General features: G+C 36.0%; 1 protein-coding gene across 8 annotated transcripts in view; it reads left to right on the forward strand.

Moving 5' to 3' along the window:
• The window catches only part of ARB2A (ARB2 cotranscriptional regulator A), a 413,025-nt gene that overhangs the window by 320,599 nt on the left and 71,335 nt on the right, over window positions 1-21,091 (forward strand). Inside the window, exon 11 of one of the 8 annotated variants that reach the window (XM_077755316.1) lies at window positions 1,054-1,108. The exons of the other annotated variants lie outside the window; for them this stretch is intronic. Coding sequence (XP_077611442.1) covers window positions 1,054-1,100 — 47 coding nt within the window. The 3' untranslated portion in view covers window positions 1,101-1,108. Of the gene's footprint in view, window positions 1-1,053; window positions 1,109-21,091 lie in introns of those variants that run through there. 8 annotated transcript variants of the gene reach the window in all.

A 21,091-nucleotide genomic window follows, 5' to 3' on the forward strand; every position in this document is an offset into this window, starting at 1 on the left:
TTCCCCTCTCTTGTTCATCTGAGTTTCTCAAATTTCACATATGAGTGAAATCATATGATATTGTTCTTTCTCTGACTTATTTTGCTTAGCATAATACCTTCTAGTTCCATCCACATTGTGGCAAATGGCAAGATTTCATTCTTTTTCATTGCCAAGTAGTATTCCCTTTGTGTGCGTGTGCGTGTGTGTGTGTATGTGTGTGTGTGTGTGTGTGTGTGTGTAAAGGAGATACCACATCTTCTTGATCCATTCATCAGTCAATGGGTGTTTGGGGTCTTTCCATAACTTGGTTATTGTTGTTTAATTTTTTGATGAATCTCCATACTATTTTCCAGAGTGCCTAGACCAGTTTGCCTTGAAAAAGGGAGCTTTTTTTAAAAGTGGGAACTAAAATGGGTTTTTAGGGTGCTAGAAATACAAGCCGAAGAATTTTATATCTGCATTACTTAAAGGAAGAGAACAAAATGGGTAGGAAAGTGAGAAGGTAAAATTTTCCTGTATTTGAGATAGGTAGTAGATGGACTTCCTGAGTGGTTCCATTTGACTTAGGAAGGAAACTCAATAAGCAGTTTCAGGAAGGATATAATGTGGTCACAGCACCCTGTGACCAGGATAGCCTTTGCACACATAAGAATAAGACCAGAGTCCCACTAAGATGTGGTGGAAAAGTGCACTTTAGGGTTAACAGTAGAAATAGAAGGAATGTTTTGATCCTTTTTGTCTGAAGGAAATTTATTAGTTGATGCACCCCCACCCCTCCCTGGCCAGTTCTGCTTTGAAGAGCATAATAATTGCAAGGGACTAAAAAAAGCACAATGTGAGTAGAGAATGCTAAGTGTTGCAAACCAATATGTGGCTTTAGGACAGTTATTGTCCTGATCTCTCATCATTTACATATTAGATAGTTAAGTAGATAATTTTCGTGATCCTTCCTAGTGAGATTCTTTTTCTAAAGGCTTCATTCAGACTGAATTATATCCACACTTCATAGTCTAAGAGTTCAAACAGACTAGATGTTTCCACTTACAACACCTGGTTTACTTTGCACTGTAGATAATAGCCCTGGTAGAAAACTGATGATGATTTTGCGAAGATTATGACATTTTGAAGTATATAAAAGCTATGGAGAAATCTCCTGTGTGGGCAGGTAAGATGTGAAGATACCAGCAATGTGGAAGAAATTAAGTGGTGCTGAGAAAGGTGAAGGTGGACCATTGCATTTGAGTTTATAGAAATGATTGGATGTATAATGAAGACTTCCAAGAAAGAACCAGCATTGTTGCCTGAAGAGCAGAAACGAGGCGTTTACATCAGAAGTGAATCTATAGGTTTCATGTAGTGACAATAAAGTGATAGGGAAATATCATCAATACATAGATGTTTTCGAGTGAAGAAGAGAAAGGTACTGCCAAAGAGCCTTTAGAGATCAGAAAAGGCTAGAAAATATAAAATCTACAAAGATAAAAACTGTGGAAAAATAATTTGAATTACCGTGTAAATCTAAACTCAGTAACATGTTAAGGTAATTTTACTCCCCAGAAATAAAATGTTTACCTTTCATTTACCGTTTTTTGTTGTTGTTAACATAATTAAGCAATTTCCAAAAATGTTCATTCTCATACTTTCCAAAAATGTTAACTCTCTCATTTCTTGGGAATGAATTATATATGTACTAGAATCATACTACTAACTGGGGATAATATTTGACTATTAACTGTGGTTACAGACTTTAAAGAGTCTACTTGCATACACAGTTAAATTATGATTTGTACACCTTGGTGTAATTTTTCTTCCAAGCTCTGGCTTTCTGGGTTTCTTGAATATCCATACCAAAACTCCTAATCACTACTCTGAGCCATGTTATACCCTCTGTTTTGAAATAAGAATATGAATTACATTTGATTCTTGAACAATATGTTTTAAACTGCTTGGGTACATGTATACAAGTATTTTTTTTGATAAAAACAGTGTACAACTGGGGCATCTGGGTGAGTCCGTCAGTTGAGTATCCAGCTTCGACTCAGGTCATGATCTCACAGTTTGTGAGTTCAAGCCCTGCCTTGGGCTTGCTGCTATCATCACAGAGCCTGCTTCGGATCTTCTGTCCCCCTCTCTCTCCATCTTGCCTCAACTCCCACTTGAGCTCTCTCTCTCAAAAATAAAAAAATTTAATTTAAAACAATTTTTTAACAAACAGTACACATCTATAAATGTACTTCCTTTTCGTTATTATTTTCTTTTTTTAATGTTTATTTTTTTTAAAAAACTTTAATCTTTATTTATTTTTGAGACAGAGAGAGATACAGCATGAATAGAGGAGGGACAGAGAGAGAGGGAGACACAGAATCCGAAGCAGACTCCAGGCTCTGAGCTGTCAGCAGAGAGCCCAACGTGGGGCTCAAACCCACAAACCACAAGATCGTGACCTGAGCCGAAGTCAGACATTCAACCGACAGAGCCACCCAGGCATCCCATTGTTTATTTATTTATTTTTGGAAAACAAAGACAAAGCGTGAGAGAGAGAGGGGTGGAGGGGGAGAGAATCACAAGCAGGCTCCACGCTGTCAGCACAGAGCCTGATACGGTGCTCCAACCCATGGGTTGTGATTTCATGGCCTGGGCCAAAATCAAGAATCAGATATTTAATCAGCTGAGCCACCCAGGTGTCCCTCCTTATAAGTTTCTTAGTAACATTTTCTTTTCTCTAGCTTATTATATTGTAAGAATGCAGTATGTAACATACTGCATTTAACATACATACATTTAACATACACCATATATGTTAATCACTGTTTATGTTATCAATAAGACTTTCAGTCTGCAGTATGCTATTAGTAGTCAGGTTTTGGGGAAGTTAGAGTTATATGCAGATTGTCACCTGTGCAGGGGAGTGGTGCCCCTAACCCCTACATAGTTCAAGGGTCAACTGTTTATTGAAATGACCATATATAGCAACATTAATATTATTCAACACTCAAGATCATTATATTGCTATTTTCTGGCTGGGAACTTTATGCCTATCCTTCTACTCTTTTTTTTTTTTAGGTTTATTTATTTATTTTGAGAGAGACAGAGAGAGTGTGAGTGCAAGAGGGGCAGAGAGAGGGAGAATCTCAGGCAGGCTCCACGTGGTTAGCACAGAGTCCAATATGAGGCTTGAACCCACAAAACTATCAGATCATGACCTGAGCCAAACTCAGGAGTTGGACACTTAACCTACCAAGCCACCCAGGAGCCCTGTGCTTGTTCTCTTTAAATAGTGTATTTATCTGTGAATGAAAATCGTCTTATAAATAACACATTCATGGAAAGTTAGAAATAAGTGTAATTCTCTGAATGTGTTGTATATAACAGTTTATACCTTCAGTACTGATTACTGCCATGCTCTCCCCAGCTATGTGCCATTAATTCATTTACTTTTGGAATGAAGAGAAATTACCAAAGAATTTTTCATATGTGAATTTCTATGTGTTCATGAACTGTTCAGCTTTCTTGTTTTTCGATGTATATGTGGCCCTTTGATGATTCCTAAAGCCAATTCTAACTCAAAAAAAAAAAAAAAAAAAAAAAAAAAAAAAGGAAGGGAAGGAACAGAAAGAAAGGGGGGGGAAACATTGTAGCAACAGTTCTGAACCCTTTGGCCGAAGTCCAGCTGACTGGCTGTTTTGCCACACTTAGTTCCACATCGCTGAGTTGAGATGGCAGAAGACGCAGTGCTTTGTGCTGACCTGTTGGTCATGACCACTCCTACTTCATTCTCAACATTTTCATACTAATCTACTTACACACATAATGTACTTCTGCAGTAGTAAAAGAAGACGTAAAAATCTAGAATCAATTAACCAGTGAAGTATCTTGGGATCCATTGAGACTTTTTTTCCTTTAGTGTTATAATTTGAAGCATTTGTTCAATAGGTACCATCTCATCCTATGCTTCACATGTGAAAGGAGACATTCAAAAAAAGTCTCTAAAACCTAAATTAAATACATATATCAAACTATCACCATAAATAGCATATATTTCTTTGGCCTAAAGCATATACTTTAGCCTTTATTAAAAAAAAAAAAAAAAGAGCTGCTTCATGAATGGCTGATTGTACTGTGCATGTTGAATCAGAATGTCAGAATCTTCTAAATAAATCGTTATTATGGAATATGCCAGAACTTCAGCTCTGAATTTATATAATTCATTCCATTGTAGTTTTTTTTCATTGAAGAATACATTTTTCTGCCATAAATTGCACTGAGTATGAACAGCAGAGTCATTTGAGGTTCATTGAAAATATAGGAGAACATCATGTTTCCTGTCCTTTTGTTAAACTTGGCATATTGATTTTTTTTTGCACAGCTTGCAGCACAGAAATGTGATATACAGCTATGGCAAGACAAGCTAACCACATGTGAATTTGTTAAGTACTGCTGGATTAGCAGAAATTGTCTGACTGTGCAAATAGCGAGATCTGACTTCTCCAGGAACTCTTTATGACTTAATCAATTAAAATAACAAGTTTTTATTTTATTGCCCAGAATAAATCATTAGCAAAATTCATTTTCTCCTCCTCTCTCATTTGTAGGATGTTTACATTCATTTGGTTTATGTATTTCAAGCAAAGCAATAAATATGTAGAATTTGAACCAAAAATTCAAACCCAAATCTAGGAAGATAAAGATATAACAAACGTTACCTATTATTTTCATGATGATTCATAAATTTTGTTAAGAATGAGATTCTCGATTTTTATTTAAATTCTCCATTCCTTCTTTTTTTAATATCTCTTTAGTGTTCATGCTTTTGTTCCCTTTAGACTCCAAGGCGGCAAGGATTTGGATTTGTCTAATACGTCTTACTGCATTTAAATATAGAACCGTGTGGAAATGGTGTCTGTGGAGTAGGGCTAGTTTGCTCTTCTTCTCACCTTATTAAACCCCCTCTTTAAATGCATCCATTATGGAATACTGAGTGTTATGTGGAAACTAATTTGACAATAAACTATTTGTAAAAAAAAAAAAAAATGCATCCATTATGTAGTCCACCTTGCCTGACTTCAAAGAGTAGAGATGGAGAGAGGATGAGCAATAACTCAGCAGAGTGGGTTAGCCATGGTTTCTTAGAAATGCTAATGCATTACCTATCAGGTTTATAAAGTTCTCTGAGTTCTCTTGGAAGCAGATAAACCATTGTGTGGTTTTCCGTAGATCAAAGCTGGCAGCCTATCGAAAGCTAGGAAACATCCTTAATATCATGTACACAGGATCATGTTGTCACCTGCCTTTTAAGGAAATACTTTGTGTATAACATCTTAATACCTCCAAATTTAGTTTTCTTTATCAACATTTTTTATCAACTTTTTTTTAATTTGCCCTACTTGCTCTCATTACTTATAAACAAGTGGATAGCTTATGAGATTGCATGCCAAATTTATTAGAAACAAGTCTTTTTAAATTATCTGGTAAATGCACAAAGCATGAGTTGTTCCCCTAATAAAAAGGGGGAAAGGGGTCAGAGCAAAGAAGAAAGTGCCACTGGTTTGTGTTAGGTGACACAGTGTCCTGCTTGTCTAATTTGATTACACAGAGCCCCTGAAGCCTCAGGCAAAGCTGATTGTAGCTATAATCAGCTTCTTAACCTTTTGAGAACTAACGTAAACACTACCTAGCAGTGGTTAATTATGTTGCTCTGCTGCACACTACAAAGTGCAAAGGTAAAAGTGTAGAACTCCGGTAACACATGTTGTGACAAAATTTAACAAGATGACTTAAGGGGATTGCAGCAGAATGCAGTTATGTATTTGTGATACATTTTTAAATTAATAAAGAGATTTAAGGGTGCTTTAAATTTTTTTCAGGCTATAGTTTTTCTTAAGTTGTATCCAAAAGTGCTAAAAATTGGTGTACTACTTTTAGCTTTCAGCTGTCCTTACATTTGTCCTTTTCTCTGAAATCCTCTTTTGATTATACATGTATATATATGAGAAACACAAATATATTCCTATACTCTCATTCTTTGATTTTCAAAGTAAAGAAAGGTGGTTGCCATATTCATATAAGTAGAGTAAAATCCTCTTGGTTTGCTTTTGTAGATAGTAAAGATTCATTAGGGAAAGAATGGAATTTCTTTACAGTTAAATGGAATGTTGTGGTTCTATAGGCAAGAACCTAACTTTTTGATTTAAGACAGTAGCTCTTGATGTAAGAATCTGATGTGTCATATGGGAAATTAATATGTAAGATGATTTTACTGTCTGTCATTGGTGTAATTCTAGGGTAGTGATGTGACTAATGGGGTAGAGAACCATAAAGATTGACTAATGTACTTATCAAGGCTATCTCCTCAAAGTCTTACTTGCTGGGAAAAGTCCACTAGGAATATTCTCCTTCAGGTGAATGCAGGTGACCAGGAGAGTATATGGAGCCAGAAACCGTACCCCATATTCTTGAACTCTATACCAGCAATTTTACTGAAATTTTACTGAAATTTCATACCTCGAAAAAATTCTGAAGGGTAGAATGTTAATGCTCCCCAGTGACACACATTATAATCAGTCACTCTGTGTGGAATTAAAATGGAGTGGGAGGGGAAGGTTTTTTTAAATCTAAGGTCAGTTCCTCATAAATAACGTGAATAGGCCACATGCTTACATTACACAATATAGTTCATGCTGTGCTTACAGTAAGCTTAAAAACTACTTGTAAAGAAGTGGACGTGGAGAGGAGAGCATCATGAGGCCTTTCACAGTTTCTGAGGCATTGGGCAGCACCCACTGTTCCACACAGCCAGCGCCTTTGGGTAAACTTGGCCTCGTGGTAAATAAATAACTAACATGGTCTCATTAATATATAACTTAAGTTCATTAACTTAAGAGCCACCCAAAAGGAGGAGTTCAGTAGGCTTTGTAGCCACATATAATACTATGGGATAAGTGAAGCCTGAGAGCAGATAACTGGACATTTTGGGCCTCTTGCAAAAATGTTTTAACTGAATCATTTTCTCTGTTTTGTAATCAGCTTGTTGAAAGAAATTATTATATAAATGTATCCTGCTCTAAAAGATACCTGCTCTAGGTGTCTTTTAGATGGCATACTTTTTATTTTATGGCACATACTACAAAAATATAATACTTTTTGAGTATTCTGGTGTGGACGGAGGACACTGCTCAAGGATGGAGGCTTCAGGCAGAGCAGTTCCAGCTGTCCCTGGTCCCCTCAGCTGTCCTGAGGACAGAAGCAGCACTGTCTCTGCACCCCTGTATACCATTCAGGACCCACTACAGGCCAAGTGGCGGCTGATTTAGAGACACTAATTTACTGTATTTTACGATGTCTTCTCTTAGGAGGACCCATAGGAGAAATCCTTCCCAGAACTCCCATTTTTCCCCAAGCAATTATTTCTTTTCATCTTATGTCAATGACAATCTTACACTATGTGATTGCATTGATTCCCAAACTTTGCTCTGCAGAGCATTACTTGAGGAGCCAAGGCCTCTTTGCTATCACAGTACAATCACAGTGTCTAGGGTGGGAGCCAGGCATCAGTCTTTTGCAGAGATCCCCAGGTAGTCAGTCCCCAGTTTTTCCCCAAGTCTGGGCTTTCACCATTTGGAGGCTTAAAGCTAAATTTCCATCGCATCTGTAGCAACTACATAGGACTAATCACATCCATTTATTATTTTCTCGTCCATTTTTGCTCTTGCCTTGACTTCTTCAAATATTTTTGTGTTTTCATACAACTTTATATTGTGTTCAGGGGCACCTGGGTGGCTCAGTCAGTTAAGCATCCATCTTTGGCTCAGGTCATGATCCCATGGTTCATGGGTTTGAGCTCCGCAGTGGGCTCTGTGCTGACAGCTCAGAGCCTGGAGCCTGCCTCGGATTCTGGGTCTCCCTCTCTCTCTGCCCCTCCCCCACTCATGCTCTGTCTCTCTCCATCTCCCAAAAATGAATAAATGTTAAAAAAATGTTTAAATAAAAAAGCTTTATATTGTGTTCATTTTTTTTAAATATCATTAGTGAAATAGGATTTACATACTATAAAATAATTTCATTGTATGTGTACAACTGAGTATTTTCTAGCTAACTTAAAGTTGTGCAACCATCACCATGATCCAATTTTATGGTATTTTCATCACCCCCAAAAGTTTATGTGTGCCCCTTTGCTGTTTCCACCCACAGCCCCAGACAACCAGTGATCTACTATCTCTGTGTATCATATAAGTGGAATCAAAGAGTATGTGGTATTTTCTGTCTGGTTTCTTCTGCTTACAATGTTTGTAAGATTCAGACACATTCTCGCATGTACCAGTAGTTCATTCTTTTTTGTTGCTGAGTAGTATTCCATTGTTTAGATATGCTAGATTGTGTCTGTCCATTTACCAGTTGATGGATATTTGAATGATTTTAATTTGGAGCTATTATGTATAATGCTGCAATGAACATTCAAATTTGAATCAGTCCAGACCTGTTTTCATTTATATTAAGTATATACTTAGGAGTGGAAGTATTAGGTCATATGGTAAGTTTATATTTAGCTCTTTAAGGAACTGGAAAACTATTTTTCATAGTGGCAGCACCATTTTACACTCATACCAGCAAAGCATAGGAGTTGCAGTTTTTCCACATTCACAATAATGCTTGGTATATCAGTCTTTTTGATTATAGCCATTCTAGTAGGTTTGTGATATTTAAATTAGTATTTCCCTAACGACTACTTAATATTAAATGCCTTTTTGTGTGTTTATTAGTCATATGTATATCTCCTTTGATGAAATTCTCTGTTTTAATCTGATGTTTGTCTTATTGAGTTGAAGGAATTCTTTATATATTCTAGATACAAGTCTCTTATGATATATGTGATGTATGAATATTTTATCCCAGGCTGAGGCTTGTTGTTGGGTTTTTTTTTTCTCTTTGCTGTCTTTTGAAGAGAGAAGTTTTTATGAGTTCAAAATCTGAGGAAGTTTAATTTATTATTTTTATGAGTTATATTTTTGGCATTATATCTAAGAAATCTTTGCCAACTGCAAGATCACAAATGTTATCTACTATGTTTTGTTGTGGAAGTTTTACAGTTTTTTCTCTTACATTTAGGTATGACTCATTTTGAGCTCATTTTTGTGTATGGTGTGTGGTAAGGATCTAAGGTCATTTTCTGACATATGGATATATAATTTTCCCCAAAGCACTTGTTGAAAACACTATCCCTTTCCTCGCTGAATTGCCTTGGACCTTTCTTAAAAATCAACAGAACATCAAGTAATGGTTTATGAATAGATGTTATCTTCTCTTCCATTGATCTCTATGTCTGTTTTTTACACTAGTACTGCTCAGGTTTGAATACTGTAGCTTCTTCATAAATGTTGAAACTACAATGTTGTTCTTTATTTGGATCATCTGTAAATTCTGCCAGCAATTTTTTTTCTGGTTTTCTTACACTTCTTTTGTTAAATTTATTCTTTTTGAGGATGTTGTAAGTGGAATTCTTTTTTGGGGGGGAGTGGAATTCTTAATGTCATTTTCAAATTGTTTATTGCTAGTATAAAATATTAAAATTGATTTCTGCTTGTTGATTTTGTATTCATCAACCTAGATAAAGCTTGTTTATTAGCTCTGAAAAAAAGTTTTGGTAGAATCTTTAGGATTTTCTAATACAAGAGCATATCATCTATGAATAAAGACACTTTATGTCTTCCTTTCCAGTATTCTTGCCATTAATTTCTTTTCTTGCTTTACTACACTGGCTATAACCTCTTGGACTGTGTTGAATAGGAATGGTAAGAAAAACTGGATTTTTTTTTAAGGACTGTTGTTGCTGTTTTTTGTTTGTTCATTTGTTTTCATCTTGTCTTATTTATAGACATTTGCATAAATTTAATCTGCAGATTCCGTCTGCCCTTCAGTATGTACATGCTGATACCTGGTTTCTTCATTTTTGTTTTATATTAAGCTTGCTTTCTAGAGATCACCCCCCTGCTGCATAGTTTAATAGAGTTTTTGCTCAATCTCCTACACGAGCAAGGCTCTGTGGATGGATCTATTTGTGAGTTGCAGAGTATATTCAAAGTTCATGCAGTTTTCAAGTCTTCCCTAGGCTTTTATTTCCTACTGGGCTTTTCTGGGACTTCTGTGCTAGCACTCAGCCTTCCAGACAGAAGGAATATGCCCGAGGTTCATCTAGTCTCTCAGTGGCTCTCTCACTTCCAGGATCTTCCTGTCAAATGTTGTAGCTAGTCCACCAGTTGTTGCCCACCTCAAGTGAGATCACAGCTTAAGTGTGGCAGAGCCATGGGCCTCTGTGGTGAATTTCCCGCCGAGTTTGCCTTATTTGCCGATAATACCATTGTGCAGGGACTTTTCTCCTACTCTAAATCAAAGTCAGGCCCTCCAGCAGTGAAGCTGCCAGTGTTCACAGCCAGTCTCACCCCGGAAACACTACTGTGCCTTCCCAGCTGCCCGCCACAGACTATCACTATCCTTACCTGTAGTGCAGCAGATTTTTGTGACTAAACCCTTCTCATTTTCTTGTCTGCCTTTGGTTGATTTCTAGAGTGCTGAAATGGTTGTACTTGACAGTTCTTTTGGCTTTTATAGTTGCATTCGGGGAGATTTCCCAACTCTTCACCTGCCATTGCTGGAAGTCCTGACTGGGTTCTTCTCTGTAAGCCCCAGACTCTTTTTGGAACAAGATGAAACAGTCAGCACATAAATATAGAATAAAATAAAATAGAAAAGTGAAGCAAGGATAAAGGAAGTATAAAAATGAGAGCAGAAATTCCTTAAGGAGCAACAATAATCTTTAACTCATTTGACAGATTTTCCCAGTATGCCTAGGAATGGAAATTTGTCCTGGTCCTTCCATAGAGTTTTACCCTGTCAGAAAGTATAAAAATCTTGTCATCGAGGTGCAAAATAAATGGCAAAAAAAAAAAAGGGGGGGGGAGAGAGAGGGATGTGTGTGTTAGACCAAAAAAAAAAAAGAGCAAGTTGAATCAAAACACTACCCTGGGATCCTTTTTGTTTCATTTTATTTTGTTTTCTTCCAAAGGTCAGATCCCAACACTTGTACAACTTTAGACTGTAGGAATGCCTTAGAAAATGTGTAGTGATAAAACTGCCAGATTGAAGGTTTCTTAAGTGCTACTGTCCAAAATCACTAGGCATGCTTGAAACTAGTAATTCATGTCAGAATATACACTCTCAGCATGTGACTTTTATCTGCAGGTGGCAGAGCATATGTTTTAGCACCAAAAAGTGTAAGGTGGCAGAGAGAGGATATTTAATGTGTTGTAACCTATTTTTTATTTTTTAATTTTTTGTCTTATAGCTTCTTAGTTCCGGTCAAAAGCAGGCCCACTAAAATAGTCTCGGGTCTTAAGGGCTATGTTTACATTAGGGGAAAACATGGTTCCAAATATAATTGTGTCATTTGTTTTTATTTAACACATGAATCAAGGTTATTGGACCAGCATCTCCCATAAAAGAAAAATACAGTGGCATTTTGGGTAACTGAAGTCCGAAGAGTGAGCTCTTCTCTTCAGATGAATTTTCTGGTTAAATTATAATTAACCCCTTAAAAACCATCACCTTTGTTTTTATCCTTATTATAACAATTCATTGTCCTACTTTAGGAGAAAGCTACCTAGGTATAGCTAGCTTTTACGTGTAGTAAACAAATACCACTTTGTATTTCCTGACTAATGTAGTTCTTAATTACGTGATTCAAAGTTATCATTCTATGCATTAATCATAATCAAGGCCTTAGCTAAAGGGCAAGAGTGACAAATTCAAACACCAACTGATTGGTGACATGCAAGCCCTGTGTTGTCAGATTTTCCAGTTTTCTCAAAAAAGCCAGAGATCTGTAGACTTATTTGAAATCTCCCTAGTTTTAGGCATTGCAGCTAACTTAAGTTTTAAAACTATTTTACATTTCTATTCCTGGAATCATTATTGCACGAAAGGCTAACTAACTTGAATATAAGATAAAAAATTTTTAAAAAACTATTCTGTAGGCTAAAAATTAGCTACCAGACAAATCAGGCCCACAGGCAGCCAGTTGGTGCACTTGGATTAGGAAGAATAGTCAGAGTCTGTTCTGACAACAACCTCTGCCTGATTGCCTGTCATGTATCCCTTGCTCACAGAAGAATGCATAACATGATCCCCGAATGGTTGTCTTTATGATTTCACTGGAGAATTCTGAGGTAATGTGTTTTACCAGAAAATGCACTGAATGAGGCATCTGAAAGTCTTGATTCTGTGGTTAATAATATTCCTTAAGCCTTTCCTCTGCCAACCAGGCCCTGATCTAAGCACTTTAGATGTATAAACTCATTTGATGCCATTTTTGGTTTCACTTTTTTAAAGTCTTCTAATGTTAGGTCAATCATTTAACTTATATAGATCTCTTTACTTGGGAAATTGTAAGATCTGAGATTAGACAACCTATAAGAACTCCTTCAGAATGAAAATGCTTTCATTTGGAGAATATGAGGTTAATCCAGTGAAACAAAGATAAATTGTCAACTGGATTATAATGTTAATTTGTATGAGTTTATAGCATATTATCACATATATAACACAATAAAAGTAAATATATATAATCTTCAGTTCACTTACATTCCTCAACAAGTATCACACTATGAACATTGCAGTTAAGTTGAGGAAGAATTTTAATATCCAGGGACCATGGTGTTAAAAAAGGCTGAACCGTATCCTAAAGGAGTTTATGATCTCATTGAGGCAGTGTGTCATGCAACTAAAACTTAAATTAGAGCAGAAAGCAAGTACCCACATCAGGGTTACACACAACAAGGCTTAAGTATTCCAAGGATAACAGAATGGATGTATGAATATTTGTGGTGTGTCTATGGAAGATGAGGCTTGTAAAAGGAGGAAGATTGGAATTGGAAGATGTGGAGAATTCACTTAAGAGAGAAAAGTATCTCAAAGTCAGAAATTAGAATGTTATTGTATCAAAGAGGTGGAAGGCAGATTTCCCTCATAATGCTTATAGAATAGTGAGAAATTTTACATGAAACCCAAAATAATTCTTATAGTGCATTTTCTACCTTTTGCTCTTAGGAAGGTTGGTGACTATAATGAAGACTATATCCCAATACACACTCTTGTGATTTTGACAGAAAACATGAATACTTGAGGGGCATTTGTTAAATAAATTATTTTATTTGCAGCTAACTCTCAGGTGGTTCAGGAAAATAATATACATAAAGGTAATTAAGCACATGTGGCAAAATGTTAACAATTATTGAATCTAGAAGAAGAGCATATAGACCGTCATTGTACTATCATAGCTCTTATACGTTTAAAGAAATTTTTTTTAACAGTGAAAGTTGGGGAGGGAATAAAAGACTGGAGAAAAGATTAAAGAAAAAGTTCGCAAACAACTTAAAGATTAAAGAATCAATGTAGCAAATACTTAGAATTGAACCATAATGAAAATACAGAAACTTTTTGGTACAGTAGATTATTAAACAAAGAAATTTATACCCCTAAATGCTTATATTAAAGAAGAATAAATGCTAAAAATTAATGAATTTTTAAATGAAATGTAAAGTCTACTTAAATTGAATTTAATATAGCAGCTATAGTGTAGATAGATATGTAATTAGACACTTTATGAATATTTGATAAAGTGACTTCATTTCAAATTTCTCAAGTCTTAGCAAATAGTTCTTGCATTGTACCTGTGGGCAGAAACAAACTGCTTCTGCCCATCAACAAGGGTAAATAAAGAACAATAAGTGGTTTATTTTTTGACATTTAAATCTCTACATTTTGGCAAGATTTTGTTCACTTATCTAAACAAATCTAAAACAAAGCAGAGTTGCTTAGCTTCCATTCAGTTTTGGGCAAAGTCAGTTTATTCCCCCAGTTGTTCTTGTCTTGTTTTGCCAGAATTATAAAGATATACCTAGAATAGTATTCTTAACTATCCAGAATGATTAATTTCCCACTTCAATGAGGCACAGCCTAATCAAACAGACAGACATTTTATGAGTTTAAAAATAAGTATCTCTGGTGATTTCCAGTTTTTAGTTTCAGTAGGAATTTCACTAATATCTTCGCCAGAATTGTAATAAAATGAAAAAGAATTCTATCCACATTTTTAAATTGAAGTAAAATTCACATAAAATTCACCATTGTAGCCATTTTCAAGTCTACAGTTCAGTGATCTACATGCATTCACAATTTTGTATAACCATCACCACTGTCTAACTGTAGAAAATATTCGTTACTCCAGAAAGAAACATCATACCCCCTAAGCAATCACTGTCAATTTTGCCTTTCCCCCAACCCCCAGGGCAACCACTATTCTGCTTTTGTCTCTACAGAGTTGCCTATTCTGGACATTACTTTTAATGTTTACATTTGAGAGAGAAAGACGGAGTACAAGCAGGAAGGGACAGAGAAAGAGGGAAACACTCTGAGCTGTCGACACTGAGCCTATGGCAGGGCTCGAACTCACGAACCGTGAGATCATGACCTGAGCCTAAGTGGGCGCTTAGCCAACCGAGCACCCCTGGACATTTCATATAAGTAGGACCATATAGTATGTAGCTTCTTGTGTCTGGCTTCGTGCATTTAGCATAATGTTTTCAAGGTTCGCCCATCGTGTAACATGTATCAGTTCTTCATTCCTTCTTATTGCCCATTAATAGTCTGTTGTATGAATATACCACATTTTGTTTATCCATTTGTCAATTATGGGACATTTGATTTGTTTCTACTTTTTAGTCATTATCAATAATGCTGAAATGAATATTCATGTACAAGTTTTTGTTGGAACACCTGTTTTCAATTCTCTTGGTTATATACCTAGGAGAACTGCTGGGTCATGTAGTAATTTTATGTTTTTAACTTTTTGAAGAATTGCCAAACTTTTTCTGGCCACATTTTTAATGTAGGCTTCTAAGCCCAGTCTGTGAGGAAAAGAACCTTATAAAGTGAGAACTTCCAAAATCCCTCCCAAAATTTAGCAGTAACGTCAGTTACAAAGTAATTTGAGTTGAGGTATCTCTTCTGACATTAGTAAGCATTCCTCTACCAGCTTAATTGAGTATTCACCGGAGGGCTTTCATTCTGTGCTCTCTGACCGATAGTTGCGTAATGGAAGAGTGTGTGGATGGGAGTAACAAGAGTTGGAGCTTTTGAAATATTTTTTCCCCTAAAGTTTGTCTTCAGTTAAAGAGGAGAGATGCTTTACTTTTCAGTTTAGAAGCATAATGTGTATCCTGAAGTTTCAAGCCCTAATCATATATACTTTAAAATAGCTTTAAATTAGGGTAGTGTCTTCTTAGTGCTCAATAACTGTTTTAAATTTACTAGTGTGTCCCAGAAAAAAATAAAATCAACAAATCTCCATTAGAATCCACGCCAGAATATTTCTCAGCAACTGCTCCCCTCTATATTTGAAATGTTTGCATTACTGAAATTTCTGAGAAGTTTGAGAATTTCTTGAGAAACTAAAATGTTGGACCTTTTAAAAAATTAAATGGTTCACATGTATGCGTTGAGGTTTTGGCCTATGGTTAGCTTCCCCCATAGAGCTGGAATATTTTATCCTTGGTATTAAGCCAAATCTCCGGCTTGCACGCATTCAACTTATGTTGCATGCATCCAAGTCCTGGCATTTGAATGGTCTTTTTCCTTCATCTGAATATTTTCTAACTTGAAGAAAAACAACATATTTCATTTAAGACTTGACTCTCTCCTCCCCTTCCCCCTTCACCCTTAAGCAGATGTCTTCATACTAGGTACCTGCAGTGCTGTGAGGAGAGAGAGCATCTTGGTATTTTCCAGCTCAGAAGGATTACCCTGAAGTACTTCTGGTGTGGGGATCCATGGAAGAGCTGCAGGGAAGTCCTATAAACCCTTTGAAATTCTGTGCTGAATAGGAGTTATGCAGAGGGCAGTCCTAGCTTTTGTCATATCCTCAAAGTGGTATGTGATCCCCAAAATGTGAAGATCCAGTAGCTCTAACAGTGCCTGAAAACAAAGGGACACACTTCTTGGGGCACTATAACACATTGGATGGTGTGTAATTAAGTCAGGAGTATTTTTCTGTCAGGCTTTCAGTTGCAAAGGCTAATAACAGTAATAACAGTGCTAAGTGGCAAAGAATCAGTAATGCTGGGTTTGTTAGGTCACACTGCAAGTCACACTACTTAACTTGGGCAGAAATAATCCCTTTTGCATACTGGCTTTTCCCATCATCTCATACTTACACAACTTGTCATTTTTTAGCAAGAAAAATAGACCTTTGAGAAAACTCACTGTTCTCTTTAATACTTTGTTAATCTTCAACTACATGCATGTCCCTTAGCAGGTGTCCTGCACCTTCCTTAAAGCTATTTTGTGGGTATCATTATAATCAGATGCTCCTAAAAGTGGAGGAAGAGCTCAGTTTATTGCTTCCAGGCTGTGGATAACCCTAGGAGATCTCATCCAGAGCTCACCAACTTTATAACCTTAGAGCTACTGATAGACCTCAGGGATTTTGATGGATGATCCACTGCAGTGCTGATACAGAGCTCTTTTCAAGGATGTATCAAGCGGAGGTGCTTATGCAGCTGAAGGTGATTTCTAGGAATGGATCAAGGCGGGTGGGAATATTAGGGCACTGACTGCTTACAGAAATGGCATAGCCAAAGGTAAGGGCAAGTGGAAGAGTGTAATGCTATTACCCTGCTTAGAATGTGGCATCAGCTTCTACCCTGAGGCTTCTAATACTTGTACAGAGTATCTTCTCCATCCAGCCAAGTATTTCTTTTGGCTATTTGATCCCCTTATTCAGTTTTTTGAAATGGTTTTAACTTCCATCTACCCCTTATTAGTTTTCAAAAACCAACTTGTGGTCCCACATAAATATCACCTTTTTCAGTTTTAGTTTCTGCACTGTGGTACTTATACACAGATTCCAGTTCTGTGACCCAATTTACAGAAGTGAGAGTCTTAAAGAAAAAAAAAAAAAATAGAGACAGGAAGGATTGTTAGCTGTTTTTGTTTAACTGACATGTGAAGGGAAGAAGAAAACTAACCTTGTTTGCATACCTGCTATGTGCCAATTCACGTTCCATGTATCGTCTCATTTACCCCATGTGGTACATCTTTGTAGTGACTGTTAGATATTTCTTAGAGATGAAGAAACCAAAGTTCACATAGTTTGTAAGTTGAGAAAGTAGGAATTCTAACCCATATCTGATAGTTCTGACCCGCACTGCTTCCCCCACCCCCACCAGCGACCAGCAACTGCAGAGGCGGTTCTTGAAGGTTTGTGGTGGCGGCAGCCTCAGGGAAGAGGGCCAAGGGACTTGTTCTCCAGCTGCATTGTGTATTTACAAATATATCGTGTATATTTTGGATGATTTGGGAGGAAAGCTGATCAAATTTATAAGGATGCTAAAGTCCCTGCACATTTGCAAGCTTGTCTCGGTGCTTCCCCTGAAGAACTCTATGGGAGTGATTAGAATGGAAATGTAACAAGCAGGTGATAAATGAGTAATTTTTAATTTCCAGTTTTTGCTTAAAATATTAATATTTTTCTTTATTCCAGTGAAATGTCACAAATAAAAATGCAGGGAATTTATTACAATTTTAACATGGTAGAAGGTAGAGTAAGCAAATGATAAAAAAAAATTCAGGGGAAGGATTAATAATTAAATAATGAAAAGGTTAAAATAAACTTGAAAATATCCTTGAACTTTGACAAAAATATATATAATAGGTGTGGGTCCAGATCCTCTTTGATGCTTACAACTGGGAATCCCAACAAATAAAAGAAGCATATTAAGAAGGAAATCTTAGAACAGCACTGGATTAAAAGTTAATAGAATCAAGTCTTTCCACCCATACCCAACCTAACCTCATTCTACTAGCAGTTCTGACTCATTCCTTTTCTCATTCAAAAAATATTTACTGAGTCCTCCTATATCTCAGACACTATTCTAAATGCTAGAGATTTGGCAGTAATAAGGATAAACAATATTCCTATTGCATCAAGCTTAACTTTTAGAACAGAAAATAGATAATAGGTAGTAGATTTTATGTATGTATATATACATACATATATGCATGTATGCATATGTATATGCATATATATGTATGTATATATGTGTGTATATATGTATATATTTATACATATACTCTGCTATATTCTATAGAATGTTACACAATGTTTATATATATGTATGTGTTATAATGCATACAAAATGTTTTAGGTAGTGGTTTAAGGATAAAAATAAAGTAGGTTAAAGGGTGAGAGAGTGCAGATGGGGATGCAGAGGTGTACTTTAGATGGTGTGGTCAGGAAATGCCTCTGAGAAGCTCCTTGTCACTGAGCTTTTTGGGGACTCAGTCTCTCAGTCTCTTTGTATATAAAATGAGAGCATTGCTAGGTTATCACTAAATGGTTGCAAAATCCTGTGCTTTCTGCAAAGGACACATCTTTGGGCCAAGTAATCTTTTATATGTATAAATTATGATCTTTGTTGTCCATTGATCTCAAAATATAATAAGAATGTTCATTGATTCACAAGGTTAATTCCATTTTACATTTGGGGAATTTAAACTGAGAGTTAAATGCCTTCCCAAAGGTTGCATAATGGTAAAAGAAGGATTAGAGCTCTCAATTCCTGCCATTCTCAGTCTGAAATTCCACCACACTATATGTTATAATAAGAAGTGGAATTGAAATGTCAGGGCAGTTCAAAGTACATTAAAGATGTGTAAGCTCTGATAGGCTAAAATATTTACAAGTAAGGAATTGGATAAGTATATCCCACCACACTCATTTATGGCAAGCAAGGAAGCCATGTGGTATGCTTTGAACCAGTAAAATAGCAAATCCCCCCTCCCCCCCCGAGAAAATCTATAATTTTAATCAAAAGTTTGTTTCAGTCATTGAAATTCTGTTATTGCTGCTTACAAACATTAAAGTCAATCAAAACATCAGTAGCTTTGCAAGATCAATATTTTTAATATGTTTGCATTGCAGTACTGCAGATTTTTGGCTAATGGATCGCACCCATATTGATTTCCATGGGAAATGTTAGTCTGATACTGAAATAATTAAAAAAAAAACACACACAGGGATTATTGGTGTGGAATTTTGAAGGAGATAGAAGTATAAAAATTGGTTATTGACTAAATCGCTTGGGGTGAGTGAACCTTGGGCACGTGCAATAAACTCGTAGCACTCAGTCATTACTGAATACTACCTTAGTCCCTTAAACTGAAAATCAATCAATAACTTATTATAACAATGCAAATTGTGGTAAAATAACAGACTAGGCATGTAGGAATCACATTTTATCAAAACAGATATGCATAAGCATATGTATGAGTGTCTTGAAAACATCTACTGAAACTTAGTGACTGTTTATGACTTTGAGATTCCTCCGAAGATAGTTTGAGTAGCATTTTTAAAGAGATAAACTGCTACAAAATAACAGTAAGAAGAAGCATACAATTATTCTATGAACAGTAATGAAAGTGCAAACACTACAACATGCCAACTGATAGATTCTGTTATTTTGATTTAGAGCAACATTACAATTGTTACTCTTTTCTCACAGCACTGGAATAATGTATGCAAGCATTAGATTAGATATAAACACATTCCCTACAATGAATCTAATGCACATTACATTTCTCTTGTTTTTTAGCCTTTAGTTAGGAAAGTCATATTTTCATCTAAAACGTTTGCCCCATTTTTTCATTTGGTTACCATTATAAATTTATGAATTTTTTATCTCTCAGAGGCAATCTAGTGTTTGAAAAAGAACATTTTTTAATGTTTCAATATAGGTTCAGACTGGTATAATAGTACTTAGAAGTAGTATTTACATATTTTGCTGCATATTTTTATTAATATTTTAAATTGTGTTATTTCTGTATTATGAAAACATTCATTTGCCTTGAGAAGATTATAGGACTAAAAGATAAAACTGAAAATTACTTATCATAACTGTTGATCTTAGCTGTCATCACTGTAAGCCCAGTCAGTATTTTTCTTGATAATAAGTTTAGCTCTCTTTATAAATAGAAGACTGATCATGATTCCTTTCACTGTATGACATGGTAACAATCATATAATATCATGGCCAGTCCATTTCACTTTAGCATTAATCTATGATCACTGGTTTTGCCAAATTTCTTTCATCCTGTTCTGACTTATGTTTATCTTTTGTCATTGTTACTAGCATTACACCCAAATTCTGTGATAAAATGATTTTTCCTCCTATTCTGTTTGAAATTTCTACCTGAGCGTGACTTTTCTCAATCTGTGTCTTCCCCATCAGTTAGCTATTAGGACATTGTGTTATGATGGATCCAGCTTCAGAATGATTTATGAGACATGGAGCTTCACTGTTACCTAATGTATATATCGTACCTGAAAATAATCAAGTTATCAAAAGATATTTACATATAAGCTGTATAAATATTCATATAGTTTTCCCTAAGTCATTGAATGACTTTCCTCTATGCCATAACTAGAAAATTATCATATCCATGGTCTTTAAAATGATACAGTCCTAATTCCCTGCCTGCCATTTCCATATTTTCATATATAATTGCTCTCCCTATTGTTTATGTCTTTCTAAGAATTCCAGTTGGAATTTGTATCACTCATCATTGTCAGAGAATGTTATTTCTTCAACAGATGGAATTTGTGCAATCCCCAGTTAAACTCTCCAGTTGTCTAACTAGTCAGGGAGCTGGGCTTGATGAAAGTGGGAAATCATCAGCCCTGAGAAATCAAGCAGAGCAAATATGTATTTCTGCAAAGTTCTGCAGTCCACTCTCACACCGACATGGATGTCTGCCCAGATCCCTTCTGGATTTTTCATCTAGGTCACTAGTGCAACTTCTACTTAGGATAGTTACTATCCGACATCTCTCTGGTAACCTGGAAGAAGTCACATAATTTGTGATTTGGTCCAGAACGTCTGACTTCTCTCTGTGAAGGTAGTATCTAAGAGCAGGGCTGTGTCTGTAGAGGGCAGATATTTAAAATCTATTTATGGACCTTCGTCATTTGACAAAATCTGTTGCCCAGGAGACAATACGCAAAGTA

Source organism: Crocuta crocuta, unplaced genomic scaffold (assembly GCF_008692635.1).
Source record: "Crocuta crocuta isolate KB4526 unplaced genomic scaffold, BGI_CrCroc_1.0 scaffold42, whole genome shotgun sequence".
Classification (NCBI taxonomy): Eukaryota; Metazoa; Chordata; class Mammalia; order Carnivora; family Hyaenidae; genus Crocuta; species Crocuta crocuta.